Below are 13,602 nucleotides of genomic sequence, written 5' to 3' on the forward strand. Positions count from 1 at the left end.
TCTGTAGGGCTGACTTACCTAGTACACACAGCAGGCATAGTACGTAGGGTCTACAATACTTTTAGGGGCCCACATAAGTGTTTTAGTTTCCTTTAAATATCAGAAGAAATAAAATGAATGTCATCAGCCTGGATTATATTCATCTTTATACCCACGCAGTTGTAAAACCTAATTTTAAGCATTTTCTTATGCAGGCAAAAGTGCCCATGAAAAGTCATAATGTGACCCTGATCTTCTCGCTTCCATATCCTCTACTCCCTCACGTTGACGTCCTTTTGGTTTCCCAGATCCACTTGTACCTCTGTCCCTCTGACTTTTCTCAGCTAGATTGTTGCTAGTGTGAGGTCTTTGCATATTGAGCCCTTCCCACCTGGGGACTCATCTTCTGAGGTCTAAGGTCAAAGGTCACCAGCTTTGTGAGGCCTTTCCTGATTCCCCTAAATGGAAGGAATTGTTCTAACTCACCTAGCGCACCTCTGAACACTTCCAGGCTTGTCAGGACTTGCTTGCATCTCTGTTTTCCCAGCCAGAGTGTGAGTTCCACAGAAGAGCTTTATCTTTTAACTTGTGTCTACATGTGCTTGCCACACAATATGTAGGCTAGATTGGGGGCCAGAGGATATTTGGGGACCAGAGACAGTGGACAAAAGAGAGAACTTTTCAGATGTGCGTAGTTCTTCACAGCCTGAATCAACTGATTCTCCAAGTGGATCAGCTAAGGGATAATACAGAAGAGGAACGCACACATACTTCCTTTACCAATGCCGTAAAACCTTTATTTCCACTGGGATATCATGTCCCATTTTCTTCTTTCTGGGAAAGAACTTTCCGCTTTCCCTACTCCAAGTCACATCCTGGCCACTCTTTTTCTTTTGGCTGGGTTACCCCCAAATGTTTTCTCTACAGGGTCCTGCAGGCTCTGAGACCTAGGAGATTTCCTGTAGTACTGAGTTGCCGGGAAGGAGGCAGCTGTGGTCCCCTGGCTCCCTCACGTGGTGATGCCCAAGATGACAGCCTGCTACTGAAAGTCAGAAGTCCTCTTGCAAGGAACGGGACTCCTCTTCTAGGCAGCTGGGCTCTCATTCAGGCAAAGCAGTTGTATGTGTGGAGTCCAACTTGCGCGGGGAAGAACGGACACGCATGTCAGATCTGTTCCATATGGGGACTCCATCCAAGCACAGCAGACAAGGCCAGTCATGCTCCACTGACTACATCCTGTCCCTGCTTCCTCCGATTTCCCAGGGCTCGTTATCCTTATCTGGGAACTAGCCTCAGGGCTGCCAACGCCATGCACGCGGCCTTGGGCAAACTACTTCACTTATTTGGCCTTGGTTTCATAATATGAAAATGATAAGATTGGGCTAAAACCACGGTTTTCAAATTGTGTTTATAGAACTTGAGAAGATCAGGGGCGGGTGGGCATTGCCCTCACCCACCCTCAATTTCACCCGTGGCTACTCTGCCTTTTGTTTACATTATATATGAGGCATTGGAAAAAGGGTTCTTGGACTTAAACCTGAGAAACACTGGCTCCTGAGCTTTTTTCCAACATTAACATCCCAGGATTCCCAAATGTAAGGTCCCTTATGGCTCCCTGGCTCCCCCGTTCTAGGCTTTATGGAGACCAGCCAGCCAGAAATGATCAGAATGGAGGGAAGAGAGAATAGGAAGGCTGATGGTTAGTTGTCTAGTGTTCTTGTGGTGGTAAAAGGCACCCTGATTCGGTGTTCAAGATCAAGCCTGTCTCGCTCCAGCCATCCACTAGCTGTGGGACTATCAACAAGCTCCTTTACCCCCCTCTGCCTCAGCTTTATCTGTAAAGTGGGCATGGTGGTTCCTGTTCTGCTTTCTCACAGGATTATTGTGCAGATGAAGTAAGATAAAGGATTCCTGTCAGGGTGCTTTCTGTAAACTGTAAACGGCTCTAAGAACTTGGGGTACTATTAGCAAGGGAGGCTCTCTTAGACCTCTCATCCCTGTTAGAATATACGATTTCACTAGCTTCTGTGGGTGCTCTAGCTGACCAGGGATTCAGGACATGGCTGCAGAGGTGCCTTTCTTGAATTCAGCATTGCTGTCATGGGCCCTATCTCAGATGCCTTGTCTGTTTTGGAAGTCTCTGTTTCTAGGACAGAAGGAAAGCTCTAGGCCAAGTATTATGTGTTCTTACAGTCTCTTCCATCCATGTGCAGGAAAGAAGATGGGCCCCACGTTGTTGCAAGTAGGTAGGTCCTGCCTTGATATCCAAAACTGGGTTCAGAAATCCATCTTTAAGGCCTGCAGAGAAATGGATGATTGGGTTCCCAAAAATACTATTTCCTGAGAGGCATGTGGGAACACCCAAGGGGAACACTCCGAGGCCTAGACGAATAGCCAGTGCTGGTGGGGGTCACTGGGATTGCAGGAGGCCATAGCTGGCTTTTCGTTCTCAGATGTCATGCAGGTCCCGGATCCTGAGTTCCTGATGAGCTGGTCCTAAAAGATGACAGAGTAAAAGGTCAACCTGGGCCTCAGACCTCCCAACATTGCTACCAGGGGCTAACAAGATGGGTGACAGCAGATAAAAGGCAAAAACCCCAACAAGGTACAAAGAGAACACCTCCAAGTTCCTTTCCTTGGATGCCAGACACTCTGAAGGGACGCATTCCTGAGTTTCCCCGTGTCTGGTGCCAATTCCCCATCCCCATCTGTCACCTGGAACAGAGGAAGGACCACGGGCTAACCGAAATGCTTTCAGGGACCCCCTTCTCCAGACGGCCAGTCTTAACTAAAGTCCTGGGCCACTGCTGCCCACTCCCACTTTCTGCCTTGGATCCTATTTAGTCTCCTCCCTTTCTGGAACCCCAGGGGTAGGCTCTTCTTTCCCTAAGTCACAGACTGGGGATGGGGTCGATTGGGGTATGGAGGCTCACTGGGGGTGTTAGTTTGGACCCAGGACTGTAGAAGTACCATGATAAATTCTGAGGTAGTGCAGGGTAATGGAAAAGAACCCGTGCTTTCCAATCAGACTTCTCTGAACCCCGCAGGTCTGAACCCCAGGCCTGCGCCTTCCTAGCGATGGTCTTGGCGTAGTCACCCCCTTGTTGAGCTTTAGCTCACTCCTCTGTAGAAATGGGACACCACCTACTTGGGAAGAGCCTCTGCAAGATTAACCAAACCAATGTATGTGAGCGCATAGCTTTGCGCCTGGCACACAGAGGGCAGGCAGGAGCCATGAGTGCCCCTTCACTTTCATCTGCTTAGGTTCCATCTAAAAATACTTAAACCATGACAGAGCTGGCCATGGACCATAACCCCTGACCACATCTTTATACCAGCCATCACCAAACATTACTTAAGCCCCGGGAACCCCGCCTGCGACCAAGCCCACACTCTCCATGCTTTCTGTCCTCCTCCAGCTCATGGGATCTCGGGCATAAGATACAGAAAGTGAGGGGGGCAGTGGTGGTCCCAGCTTCTTGATGCTGAGCTCCCTGGGCATCTGACTCACCTGGGTCAATTCCCATTCCTCATCCTTGGGGACTTGGCTATTTTTGCCAGTGAACTGACAGCTCCTAAGGCCCAGGGCGCCAGCACTGGCATGTAGACACAGCTGCTTTGCAATGTTGTGGCGAAGGTCCCTCTGGGTCGTGTACTCAAAGTACTACAAGTCAAGACAAAAGGAGGTTGAGGGACAGGCGGGAGAGTGCCCACCACCTTCTGCAGCCATCTGCCCTAAGATGCCAACCACAGATGGGCTCCTGGGGAGGGAAGGGAGCGGGTGCCAAGACTTTAGTAATTCACGTATCACTTAAGGGATTTTTTTTTTTTTTTAACTATATCTGGGTTATACTGGAATAGCTTTTTAATATTCTTTTCTTTACAATTTTAACTTAGCTTCATTTTAAGCATTACCTGTAAAGCCACGTTGTTTGATACGCTAGTGTGTTTTGTTAATAGGTTACAATTAAAATAAAGCACGTTCACCAGTATACCTCCTACACTCATTGTGCAGGCCAGTGGACACGGAATTGCGTTCGGATGACCTTGTTTTCATGTGTGTACATTGCAGCCTGTTCAGCGTCCCAAGCCTCAACTTTCCTTGCGTCAGTTATGCTTCACGTGCTTCTTCCTTACCAAGCTCTGGGCATTCAGGGCCAATCACTGGGGTCAGGGAGGTGACTGTACCGTAATCGTCACTCCTCAGGGAAGAGCTGGGGCATTGTAGGGCACAGAGGACATTCTCAGGATGCCAGGTTACTGTGAGACGTCATTAGTTTGTTGTTTTGGGGTCATTTTTGGGTGGTAGGAGCAGAGTGGTATTTCTGGGCAGGGGAGGCATTGGAGACCGAAGTATGTAGGTAAGGGAAAGTGCTGCACGATTTCCCCCACTTACTCTGAAACATCACTCAGCAGCTAGCATCCTCCAGCAAGCCTCCTCTGATGAGCGGTCCTCTCCTCCATCCCTCTCGAGCACCCAGCCCTGATGCCCCACGCTCTCCGGATTTCCCTAATTCAGACCTCAGACCTTGTCTGTGTGTGTCATGCATTCCCCCTCAGACCAGGAGCTTCCTGAGGGCGGGGATGGGATGTCCTCCTCTCTCTGGATATCCCCCACCCTAGTCCTCAGGAAAGGGCTATTTGGAGCGAAGAAAGGGGGCTGTGCAGAGATGTCCCCGAGGCAAGCTTGTCTCAGGCCTGCCCCGGTAGGGTTGGGCTGTATACCTGGTTGCCGCCAAGGTTATGGCAGGGGTACAAGATGAGAGGCTTCCCTCCATGGTTGTTCTCACCCACGTCCAGGCATTGATCAGTACCGAGGTTCTTTATCTGCAGAATGGTGAGCAGAGGGGAACCAGGACAGCACAGTCAGGAGCTTTCAGTTGGTGGTGTTGGGCCTAACTGTGCATGACGAGATTGCTTCTCTGATTTTTCTCCTCTGCATATCCTTCCTCCTCATTAACCCTGATGCCTGGAGTTAATAGCAAGGTCAGGTGCCCCGCCCAGAGGCTGGGCCAACGTAGGCTGCCAGGTCCCTGGAGAAGCCCTCAGCACAGGTGAATTTCCTTAGGGCCAAATGGCTTTCAAAATGGGATTCCCCAGGCCACCAGCATCGCCTAGGGACTCGTTAGAAGTGCCCATTTTTAGGCTCTACCCCAGTCCCACTGAATCAGCCATCTGTGTTTTAACACTCCTTCCTGATGATTCTGATGCAGGTGAGTGATTGAGAACCATGCTTATGGGTCGTTTTCCTCTTACTAGGACGTTAGCTATCTCTAGAAGCCGTAAAGTCCTTCTGGATAAAGGAGTGTGGAAAGGAAAAACCACTTCCCGTCCGTCATCCCTCTGTGGGGTAAGGGGTCCTGAACTTCTCTAGGGGCAGAGCCTGTGACGATGGGTAGGCAAGCTGGTTCTCAGGGACTCACGGCTCCATAGAAGGTGGGCTTCAGGTCAGGAACAAACATCTCTGGGTAGATGTTGTGCAGGTACCAGGAAAAATTACGACAGTGTAGTTGTTCCCTCAGCTGCAGTCGTTCCGAAATGTCACCGAAGGATTTCTGTCAACCAAGCCAGCACCCTCACGGTTAGTTCCACCAGCCTTGACCTTCTGTCTGGGTTGAAGTGGCCCAGAGTTCCTGCGGCTGCCTCCTCCCAGAATGGGTCTCAGGCTCATTCCTGCTCATGACCTGTTAGAGCCACTGACTTAGCCTCCAATCAATCCCAAACCTCCCGTCTTGGGTTGGGAGCCCCACTCCTAGCCCCTTACTCCGTCATCTCCTGTCACTTCCCAGTGAACTGTCTCCCAGCCCCCTATTCCGAGCCTCTCAGAGCAAAGCCATTGCCCCTTTAAGAGGTTTTTCCTCCAAATCTCTTCGCCCTCCCCTCCTACAAGAAGCTGGGGCTCTCCAGGTGGGACAACGAAGGCTCCTCTCATTCTCTAGCCTCCTGGGCTCTAGTTCACAAGGTCAAAGATGTAAAGGGAGGCACCAGGTGGTAGAGATGGGTGGGCCTCTACCATTAAGCCCTTGACCAGGGCTTGGGATCTGTACTTCTCTTCATCCAAACCCCTCCAGGGCACCATTTCTTCTCACCTCTTGGGCCATCTTTGCTGCTTGCATATTTCTCCGGTAGAAAATCTCCTTGTAGCCATCCATCCAGACCTCAGCCAGGCGCACTTGGTTGCGAGCAATGACATTCGTGCCCTTGGGAAAGGTGTGGGGGCTCTTGGTACGGAACACGTGGCCTACCACAGAGCAGGGGATGATCTCCAGCTGGCCGCCACACTGCCACACCTGCCGTAAGAGGATCCAGATGAGGCTTCATGGGGCAGGTGTGACAGTCTCCCCCCAGACGGCTCTATTTGCAGAGCGCCAGACCCCAGGTCCCAGAACTCAAGGATATGCTGCTCTCTTCTGGGAAAAAAGGACATCAACCAGGCCTCTTTCTAGGTCATGACTACACAATCCCCAGCTCTCTGATGTTGGTTCACTCTGATTTGCAGGGTCCTGATGGTGACCAAGTCCCACTTTAGAGAAAAGCCAGTCTGACCAACTTGGTGTCCATATACGTATTTTGAGCTTTGGTCACTTGGCTTTTTGACTTGGAAATGTGATTTTATCAGCTCACCCAGGTGTTCCTGGAAACTCAAACTCCCTCAAATCAAGATAGACTTGTGACCCAGTCAGAGCACCAGTGCATTAATTATATTAAGGATAGGCAACTGCCAGGTGGCCTGTGGTGGTCCCCTGGACCTTAACACACTAACTTCCTAGGAGACAGACTGAAGAGAGGTCAGAGGCTCATGGATAAACCTAGAATCAGAACCCTGGGAGTTACGGTGACTGAGCCGGTGACGCTTATGTATGCCAGGAGGCTGGATTAAGCCCTCCCACCTATCTTTTCTTTTTAGGTTTTAAATTAGGAGGTTTATTGTTCATTTTAGTACAGTAGAGACACAAATATATACTTGTAGTAACAGCAGGTATTAAAAATGTACTTAGGGGTGACGTCATAAATGAGCTCATTTACTTTCTAATTACCTCCCCACTGGCATGGGGATTTATGTACATTTCATGGAGAGGCAATCTTTTCTTCCTACCCTGATCCGGGTTGGCCTTATTCCTGGAATCTCTCAGAGTTCTGGGACCCACCAGAATTTGGGCCACCATTTTCTTTCTCCTACAGTATGAACAACTTGCTGAGCACAGGGTCGCGGAAACTCCGAAGACTACCAGGGCGTGTGTGCTCTGACCTGGAAAGGGGAGACTGATTTTTCTAGAAGAGGGACAATGACTACTTCCTGATCTGTTCCAGGGTCTCACCATTAAGCCCTGACCAGGGTCTCACCCCCCCACAGACATCATGAAAGATGCCACCAGTCCCCAGATGTCCAGTTCCTATTACTGCTATTATCCTTTCTCTCTCAGAAGTTCTGCCCACTCATTTGTTTCAAATTGTCCAACCTGCTTCCCAAAGTCCTACTGCCAGAGACGGGAGGGGAGGAGAAGGAAAGTGGAGCCATGACAGGAAACAGCCACCTTTTAAGTTCAGTCGCAGATGTGATACCCCTGAGGCTCTGCTGCCTAAGACAGGTTCTCAGGTTGTTCCCCGGATGTTGTGGTCCCCCCTCGAAGCCCTCTTCACTCTCACCCGGAAGGACATTTCCACGTTCTCCCCTCCCCAGATCTCCATCTGATTATCATAGGTACCGATGTGCTCAAAGTAGGACTTGGAGATGGAGAAGAGGCCGCCAGCGAACGTCGGGGATCTGGAGAGACAGAGGGAGAAGCATGTTTGTCTTCTGAGGGGAAGAGGAGTGGAAGCCTGGGGTGGAAAGCGGGGGACTCACCACTGACGCCTCCTCACCGACCCCCCCATCCCTTTCCCACAACGGGCAGGCCCTCTTCCGCTAACTTACTCATTTAGCAAATGTTTACTGGGCTTTTATTATGTTCTCGTCACCTTCTAGGAACCAGGTCCAGGATAGATGTAATTATCCTACTCTCTTCTAAAAGGCATTCATTCATTCATTCATTCATTCAGTCAGTCATTCATTCACCCAAGGGTGTATTGAACACCAGCCACCAGGGCCTGGCAGGCTACGTGTTAGGCATACAGAGCTAAGAAAGACAGATCCCGTCTTCTGAGAGTGTAGTCTAGTGGCAGAGAGTAAAGCTACTACCATCGTTTGCTTTTTTGGCATCAAGTTTCCTGGAGCATAGTAGATACTTGTTTATTATGCTAATGAAGCTGTGTGAAATTGGTTTTGAGAACAGGATTCAAATCATGAGTGAGTATTATGAGCTGGACTGACCCCATTCTCTTTCAGGGTCCCTGGCCCTTCAGGGACTAGAAAGCCCGTTTTCATAGGAGTGCAACCCTGGTGCTTAATACCGCATGAGAAACTTTAGCTTTGGGGAAAATCTGCCTGCTGCCTTGAACAGAGGAAGGTGATAAGAGGTGCTCCGGAAACAGAGTGGGAAGTGAGACGACATCAGGTTCACTCACAGTAAAAGGAGCATTTGGAGGTGACAAGAAGATTCTGGCTTTCAGACAAAAGCAGGGAGGCACAGACCCATGTGAAGATAGACTGACAAAAACGTCTCCTTCCTAGAATTTAGATACCACGTTGCTCACAAGAAGGGCTGGGCTAAGGGCTGAAGGTGGGGTAGGGGCTGGCGAGATAGAGGCAGACTATCGGTACATAATCAATAGCTGTTGGCAGTGGTGTGGGAGCCAGGCGTGCTGGGATGGGGCTTCATTGCCCCCTTCTGTCGCTTCTTCATATAGTACCTACGGGCAGAAAGATCCTGACACCCTCTCTGTAAGCCCAGTACCCATCAAAGTGCTTTACACACAGCAGGGACCCAATCAGTGTTCACTGGACTCATCTGTTGAGGTCACTACCCGGGAGCCTGACCTTGCTATTACCTTGTGGCTGCTCCTTTTGCCCTGAAGTTGGCTCCTTCAGCTGCTTTCTGAAAGGAATTTCAGTTGGGAAATCCTCATGCTCACGCAGGCGTTGTGTCACGGGTTCTGACCATTCCCAGGGGTGCTCAGCCAGTGTAAGTAAGGCCCAGAAAGGCTCAGCGCGTTGTGGGACTCCACATGAGCACGCTGAAGCTGACCTGCTTCTTCTTGAGGGTCTCCCTGACTTGGGCCTGTCTCTTGGCTTTGAGAGATCTGTCTGACCGAGAAGCTACTAACAAATGGCCTCTGAGGACAATCTTACACAGAGAACTTCACTGCACACCCACAACAACAGCCTGTATTTCCTGGCCTCCTTCTTAGGAGTCTCCGGATCCTTTACCGCTCCTCTCGGCCTCCTGCTAGCGCTCCAAGTGGAGGGTGGGAGGGTACTGCCCGAAGGCCTCCCGTGTGGAGTGCTAGGACTCGGGCTCGCCTTGCAGGCCACCAGGGGGCTGGGTCATTCCCCAAACACTGGAGCTTTATCTTCCAGTTATATTGTATGGTCCTTGGACATCGGAGCCGGGGATGTCAGTGATGGGTGGTGGCCAGGTGCCCTGACCCTGCCTGTGCCACTGGGTGCCAGGCCACCAGCTGGGGGGAGGGCGGCTTGCTTGCTGTACACACCAAACAAAAGACATCTATGAAACAAGCAGACGGTCAATAGGGAATTCCAATTTCTCTTCTCTCTCCTGCCTTCTCTTTTCCCGCCCCCCCTTCTGTTGCTTCTCTTCCTCTCAATGGAGATAGAGCAGGTGGCTGTTTAGGGTCCACAGGAGTCATCCCGGGGCACCCACCGGAGCCCCCTCTGCTGCGACTCTGGGCAGCATGTCTTAGATAATGGGCACGTGGAGGGCGAGGAACTCCAACCCTCTCTTCCTTTCAAGCCTTCCTCTTATCTCTACTCACTGTGTCCCCATTCTCTGCTTCCCTCCATCGCTGATATATATTCAGTTGACCCTCGAGTTTCCTGGCCCATATAGGAAAACAGTGGCAGTTAACTCCAAACCACAGCATACTCTAAAAGTCACTCCCCGCTCAGTTTGGCTGAGACATCTGTTAAAATAAACTTGTGGTCTCAGTACTAACACCAACAGGCAATTAGAGAAGGAAGGAGAGGGTGGGTGTATAAGGGGAAGGTAACCCCAGGTGGGAGGTAAACATGGGTAACTTTCATGTATCCACCCTATGGTTCAGGGTTGGCAAGCTATGGCCTGGGGGCCAAATCTGGCTTGGCTTTATAAGGCTCTGGAGCAAAGAATGGTTTTTACATTTTTTAAGGATTGTTTAAAAGAAACACAAAAAAGGAATAATATATGCAACTGACTACTGTATGTAGTTGGCAAACCTGAAATATTTACTATTTGGCCCTTTACTGAAACTATTCAGGGTAATTGCAAACTGCAGAACACTTGTCTATGTTCTTTTAATAGGTTCTCAGTCTTTTCAAAGATAATGGCACCCCCTCTTATTATAATGGCTCTGAGCCTGTACCCAGTATCTCTCAACACCTCTGCAAGCACCAGTCATGTCCTTCTATGTGCAGGGAGAGATACAGGCGATGAAGTGGTACCCAGTAAGCGGTGGATGAGGGCAAGCAGTGTGTGCGATGGTTAGGAGCCTGGGCTTTGGGTCCGTCAGGCCAGGACGGGCGTCCTGGTTCCACCGTTGGCTAGCTGCGTGATCTGAGGCCACTTGTTTCTACTAGGAACCTGTGTTCTCACCTGTATGTAAAACAGGCTAATCCTACAGGATGAGGATTAAATAAAGTATGTCAAGTGCTTGCTAGAGCACCTAATAAATACACGTGGGCCGGAGATGACGCGGGGCCCTAGAACTGGGAGGGCTGGGGGCTCAGCAGGCTGTGGTCCTTACTTGATGGGGTAGGTCTCATCCTTGCGCCTCTGCCTTTCATGGAGAGGTATCGTCTCCCAGCCGAAGGTCAGGCTCCAGTCGAAGTTGCCACGGCTGTGGACTCTGCCCCTCTGGACGGGCTTGGAGAACTCGAAAGTGTTCAGGTCAATGGTGACGATGTCCGGGCTCACCACCGCTGTCCTGTCCTCGGCGACACGGGCCAGGAGGGGCTCCAGCCAGCCATGGAAGCACTCACCTGCAGGCCCAGGCCAGGACACAGCTGTCAGGGTCCTGTCCACAGCTGAGCCCCCTGGCAGCAGGGAAACCCAGCAGGATAAGAGAACCCTCCATCCACTTCCTAGTCAGAGGCGGAGAAACACAGGCAGGCTCCACAGCTGGAGAGAGCGTAGAGGGTCCTGAGAGCCACAGGAAGGGCTCAGGGGAGTAACATGGTCAACTCAAATGATCCAAAAGCACAGGGAAGGCTCTGGATGGGGGTCTTCGGGTTCCCAGCCTATCCCCCGAATTGGCCCTCCCCACCCAAGTGTAGATTTCCAAAGCAGATAGCTCCTGTCCCAGGGGTATCTCACCTCAAGCTTTGGCTCCAGCTGTAGAATAATAACCCCCTTCATTTGTCTAACCCTTTGAGATTTTCAGTGAACTGTATATATGACTTTATTTGGCCCACAGAGTAATAATTCTGTTGGGCAGGTTGGTATCCTCATTCCCATCTTACAAATGAGAGAACTGAGGTTCAGATAGTGGCAGAGCCAGCGCACAAACGCAGGTCTTCTGACTCCTGCGTCTAGGGCTTTCCCCAGCATATAGCACCACTTTCGGGGAACAGTTGTTTTTTCTCTTCCCTGACAATGGTGAGAGGTGTTCTGGTTTGGGGCAAGAGAGAGGCCTTCCTGCCTCCAGGGGGCCACAGGAAAACGCCACGCAAACCGGTTCCCAGTGGTAACGGGAGGCGTCTCTGAGGGGCTGAGTTCAGAACGAGGTACATACACATCAGGGGCGAGAGGGAAATGTCTGCTACTCCAGCACACGCCCAGCAACTGCGGGGTCACCAATTTAGGGCTGTGTGTGCCTCCTGATAAAACTTTCCTGGGGTTGGGCAGAGAAGGGGCTAGAAAAAGCTGGAGCTGGTCCTAAGCCTCCTTCACTCCTGGAGCAGCAGAGCAGGAAGGGGCCTTGGTGATGCTGTGGTCAAAGCTTTTCATTGGGCCAGGGCCGGGGTGGGGTGGGGGGGTGGCCCAGACTACATCCGGGCCTCCTGGGTGCCGGGCCAGCACTCTTCTACTCACAGTGGGCATCCAGGAAAGTGAGCACCTCTGCCTGCGCCACGCTGGCTCCCAGCAGTCGGGCCGTGATCAGGCCCTTCCGTTCCTCCTGCCGCACCACCCTCACGATCTGCAGCTGCTTCACGTACTCCTCCAGCTGCTCCTTTAGGTACTCTGGAAGGGACCAGGCCATGGTGGTCAGCTCACCACGCTGCCTCCAACCTCATCCCCGGAGGCACCAAGCCCTGGTGCCCTCAGCCTCCAGCAGGCCCGAACCTTGACCCCCCCGCCCCCCCCCCCCCCACTGCACTGAGCAATTCCATGGATGCCGAAGGGGATGGAAGGAGGCAGGCCTGCCGGTCGCCAAGCACCCTGCCACCCGAGCCCATCCTGCCAGGACACTGGCTCTGCAGTGTCGCTCCTGTGCCTGTTTACCTAGGTACCTCCTCCAATGTGCTAGACGGGACCTCAGGCTTGTGTTTCTTTGGTCTCAAATCAAGTACAAACTTCCAACAAAGACTATCAGATGCCTCCCTTGGCCTCTGCCCCCTCCGCCACTGCCTTTCAGAGCTGTGATTGCAGCCTCCTCTCCTTTCCACCCCTGGTGGTGGTGGTGGCGGTCGTTTCTCCGTGTCTGATTCCATCTCCCAGGCTCTTCAGAGTAAGCTTGCCAGGTAGCACACACACAAATGGTGATTTTTCTTTTTTTGCTTGCTCATCAGCAGCAAGTAGTCTTACTCTAATCCTCTTTATTACCTCCTCTGCGTGTGGAATTCTTTAGGAAGATGCAAAGACGCCAAGTAGCTTTTTAATTAAAAGTGCCTGCTATAGGCCAGGTGCCGTGGTGAGCCCGCTGCCCAGGGAACAGGTGACCAGTGACCTGCCAGTGCAGGACGGGAGGGCCTGCAGGAGGGGCCACCAGCCTGAATTTGGGGGTGGGGGTGGGGAAATCTTTTTGAAGGGAGGGGTATCTCTGCTGAGATTGTCAGTTCCTCCTGAGGGGGGGTTGACTGCATGACCGTTATTCAGTGGGAAATCCTCAGGGCATTAAAAATAGCTCTATTCTGAGGCAATCCATTTGAAACATATTACAAATCTTACTGGATGTTTTAACTGCTATTTTGGTTTATCCACGCCACGGTTCTGTTCCTGATTGTGCAGAATGGAGTTGCCTGTAGCTTCAGAAGAGGAGGTGGAGGGCAGGTGTGACAGATGAGTGTGTTCTTTCTCTTTCGGGCTGTAGATCAGCCCAGTGCTTGGACCTTGCTCCAAACACCGTGCTTTGCAAACTGTGGGCCTGCAGTCAGTGCAGGGGCAGGGTGGGTGGTTGCTCTCTCTCTCTTTCTTTCTCTCTCTCTCTCTCTCTCTCTCTCTCTCTCTCTCTCTCTCTCACACACACACACACACACACAACACACACACACACACACACACACACACACAATATCCAAATACTAGAGCACCTACTATGTGCCAGTCATTGAGTTACTTGCTTTCATGTTGACTTTCTTGCTGTCCCCTT

At 51.3% G+C, this 13,602-nt stretch overlaps 1 protein-coding gene and 1 long non-coding RNA gene across 2 annotated transcripts in view; one reads left to right on the top strand and one right to left on the bottom strand.

Annotated features, from left to right (window-relative positions):
* The window catches only part of LOC148759064 (uncharacterized), a 50,207-nt gene that overhangs the window by 21,787 nt on the left and 14,818 nt on the right, over window positions 1-13,602 (top strand). The gene's annotated exons all lie outside the window — the stretch shown is intronic.
* Window positions 751-13,602, bottom strand: part of GALNT6 (polypeptide N-acetylgalactosaminyltransferase 6) — a 29,919-nt gene continuing 17,067 nt past the window's right edge. The window contains exons 5-12 of the mRNA XM_019724542.3: window positions 12,105-12,254; window positions 10,819-11,053; window positions 7,627-7,744; window positions 6,069-6,269; window positions 5,403-5,534; window positions 4,705-4,806; window positions 3,491-3,643; window positions 751-2,475 (exon numbers count right to left, since the gene is read on the bottom strand). Of these exons, the coding sequence (XP_019580101.2) occupies window positions 2,362-2,475; window positions 3,491-3,643; window positions 4,705-4,806; window positions 5,403-5,534; window positions 6,069-6,269; window positions 7,627-7,744; window positions 10,819-11,053; window positions 12,105-12,254 (1,205 nt within the window). The 3' untranslated portion in view covers window positions 751-2,361. The remainder of the gene's footprint in view (window positions 2,476-3,490; window positions 3,644-4,704; window positions 4,807-5,402; window positions 5,535-6,068; window positions 6,270-7,626; window positions 7,745-10,818; window positions 11,054-12,104; window positions 12,255-13,602) is intronic.

Source organism: Rhinolophus sinicus, chromosome 1 (genome assembly GCF_057876585.1).
Source record: "Rhinolophus sinicus isolate RSI-liver-muscle chromosome 1, RSI-T2T, whole genome shotgun sequence".
Lineage (NCBI taxonomy): Eukaryota > Metazoa > Chordata > Mammalia > Chiroptera > Rhinolophidae > Rhinolophus > Rhinolophus sinicus.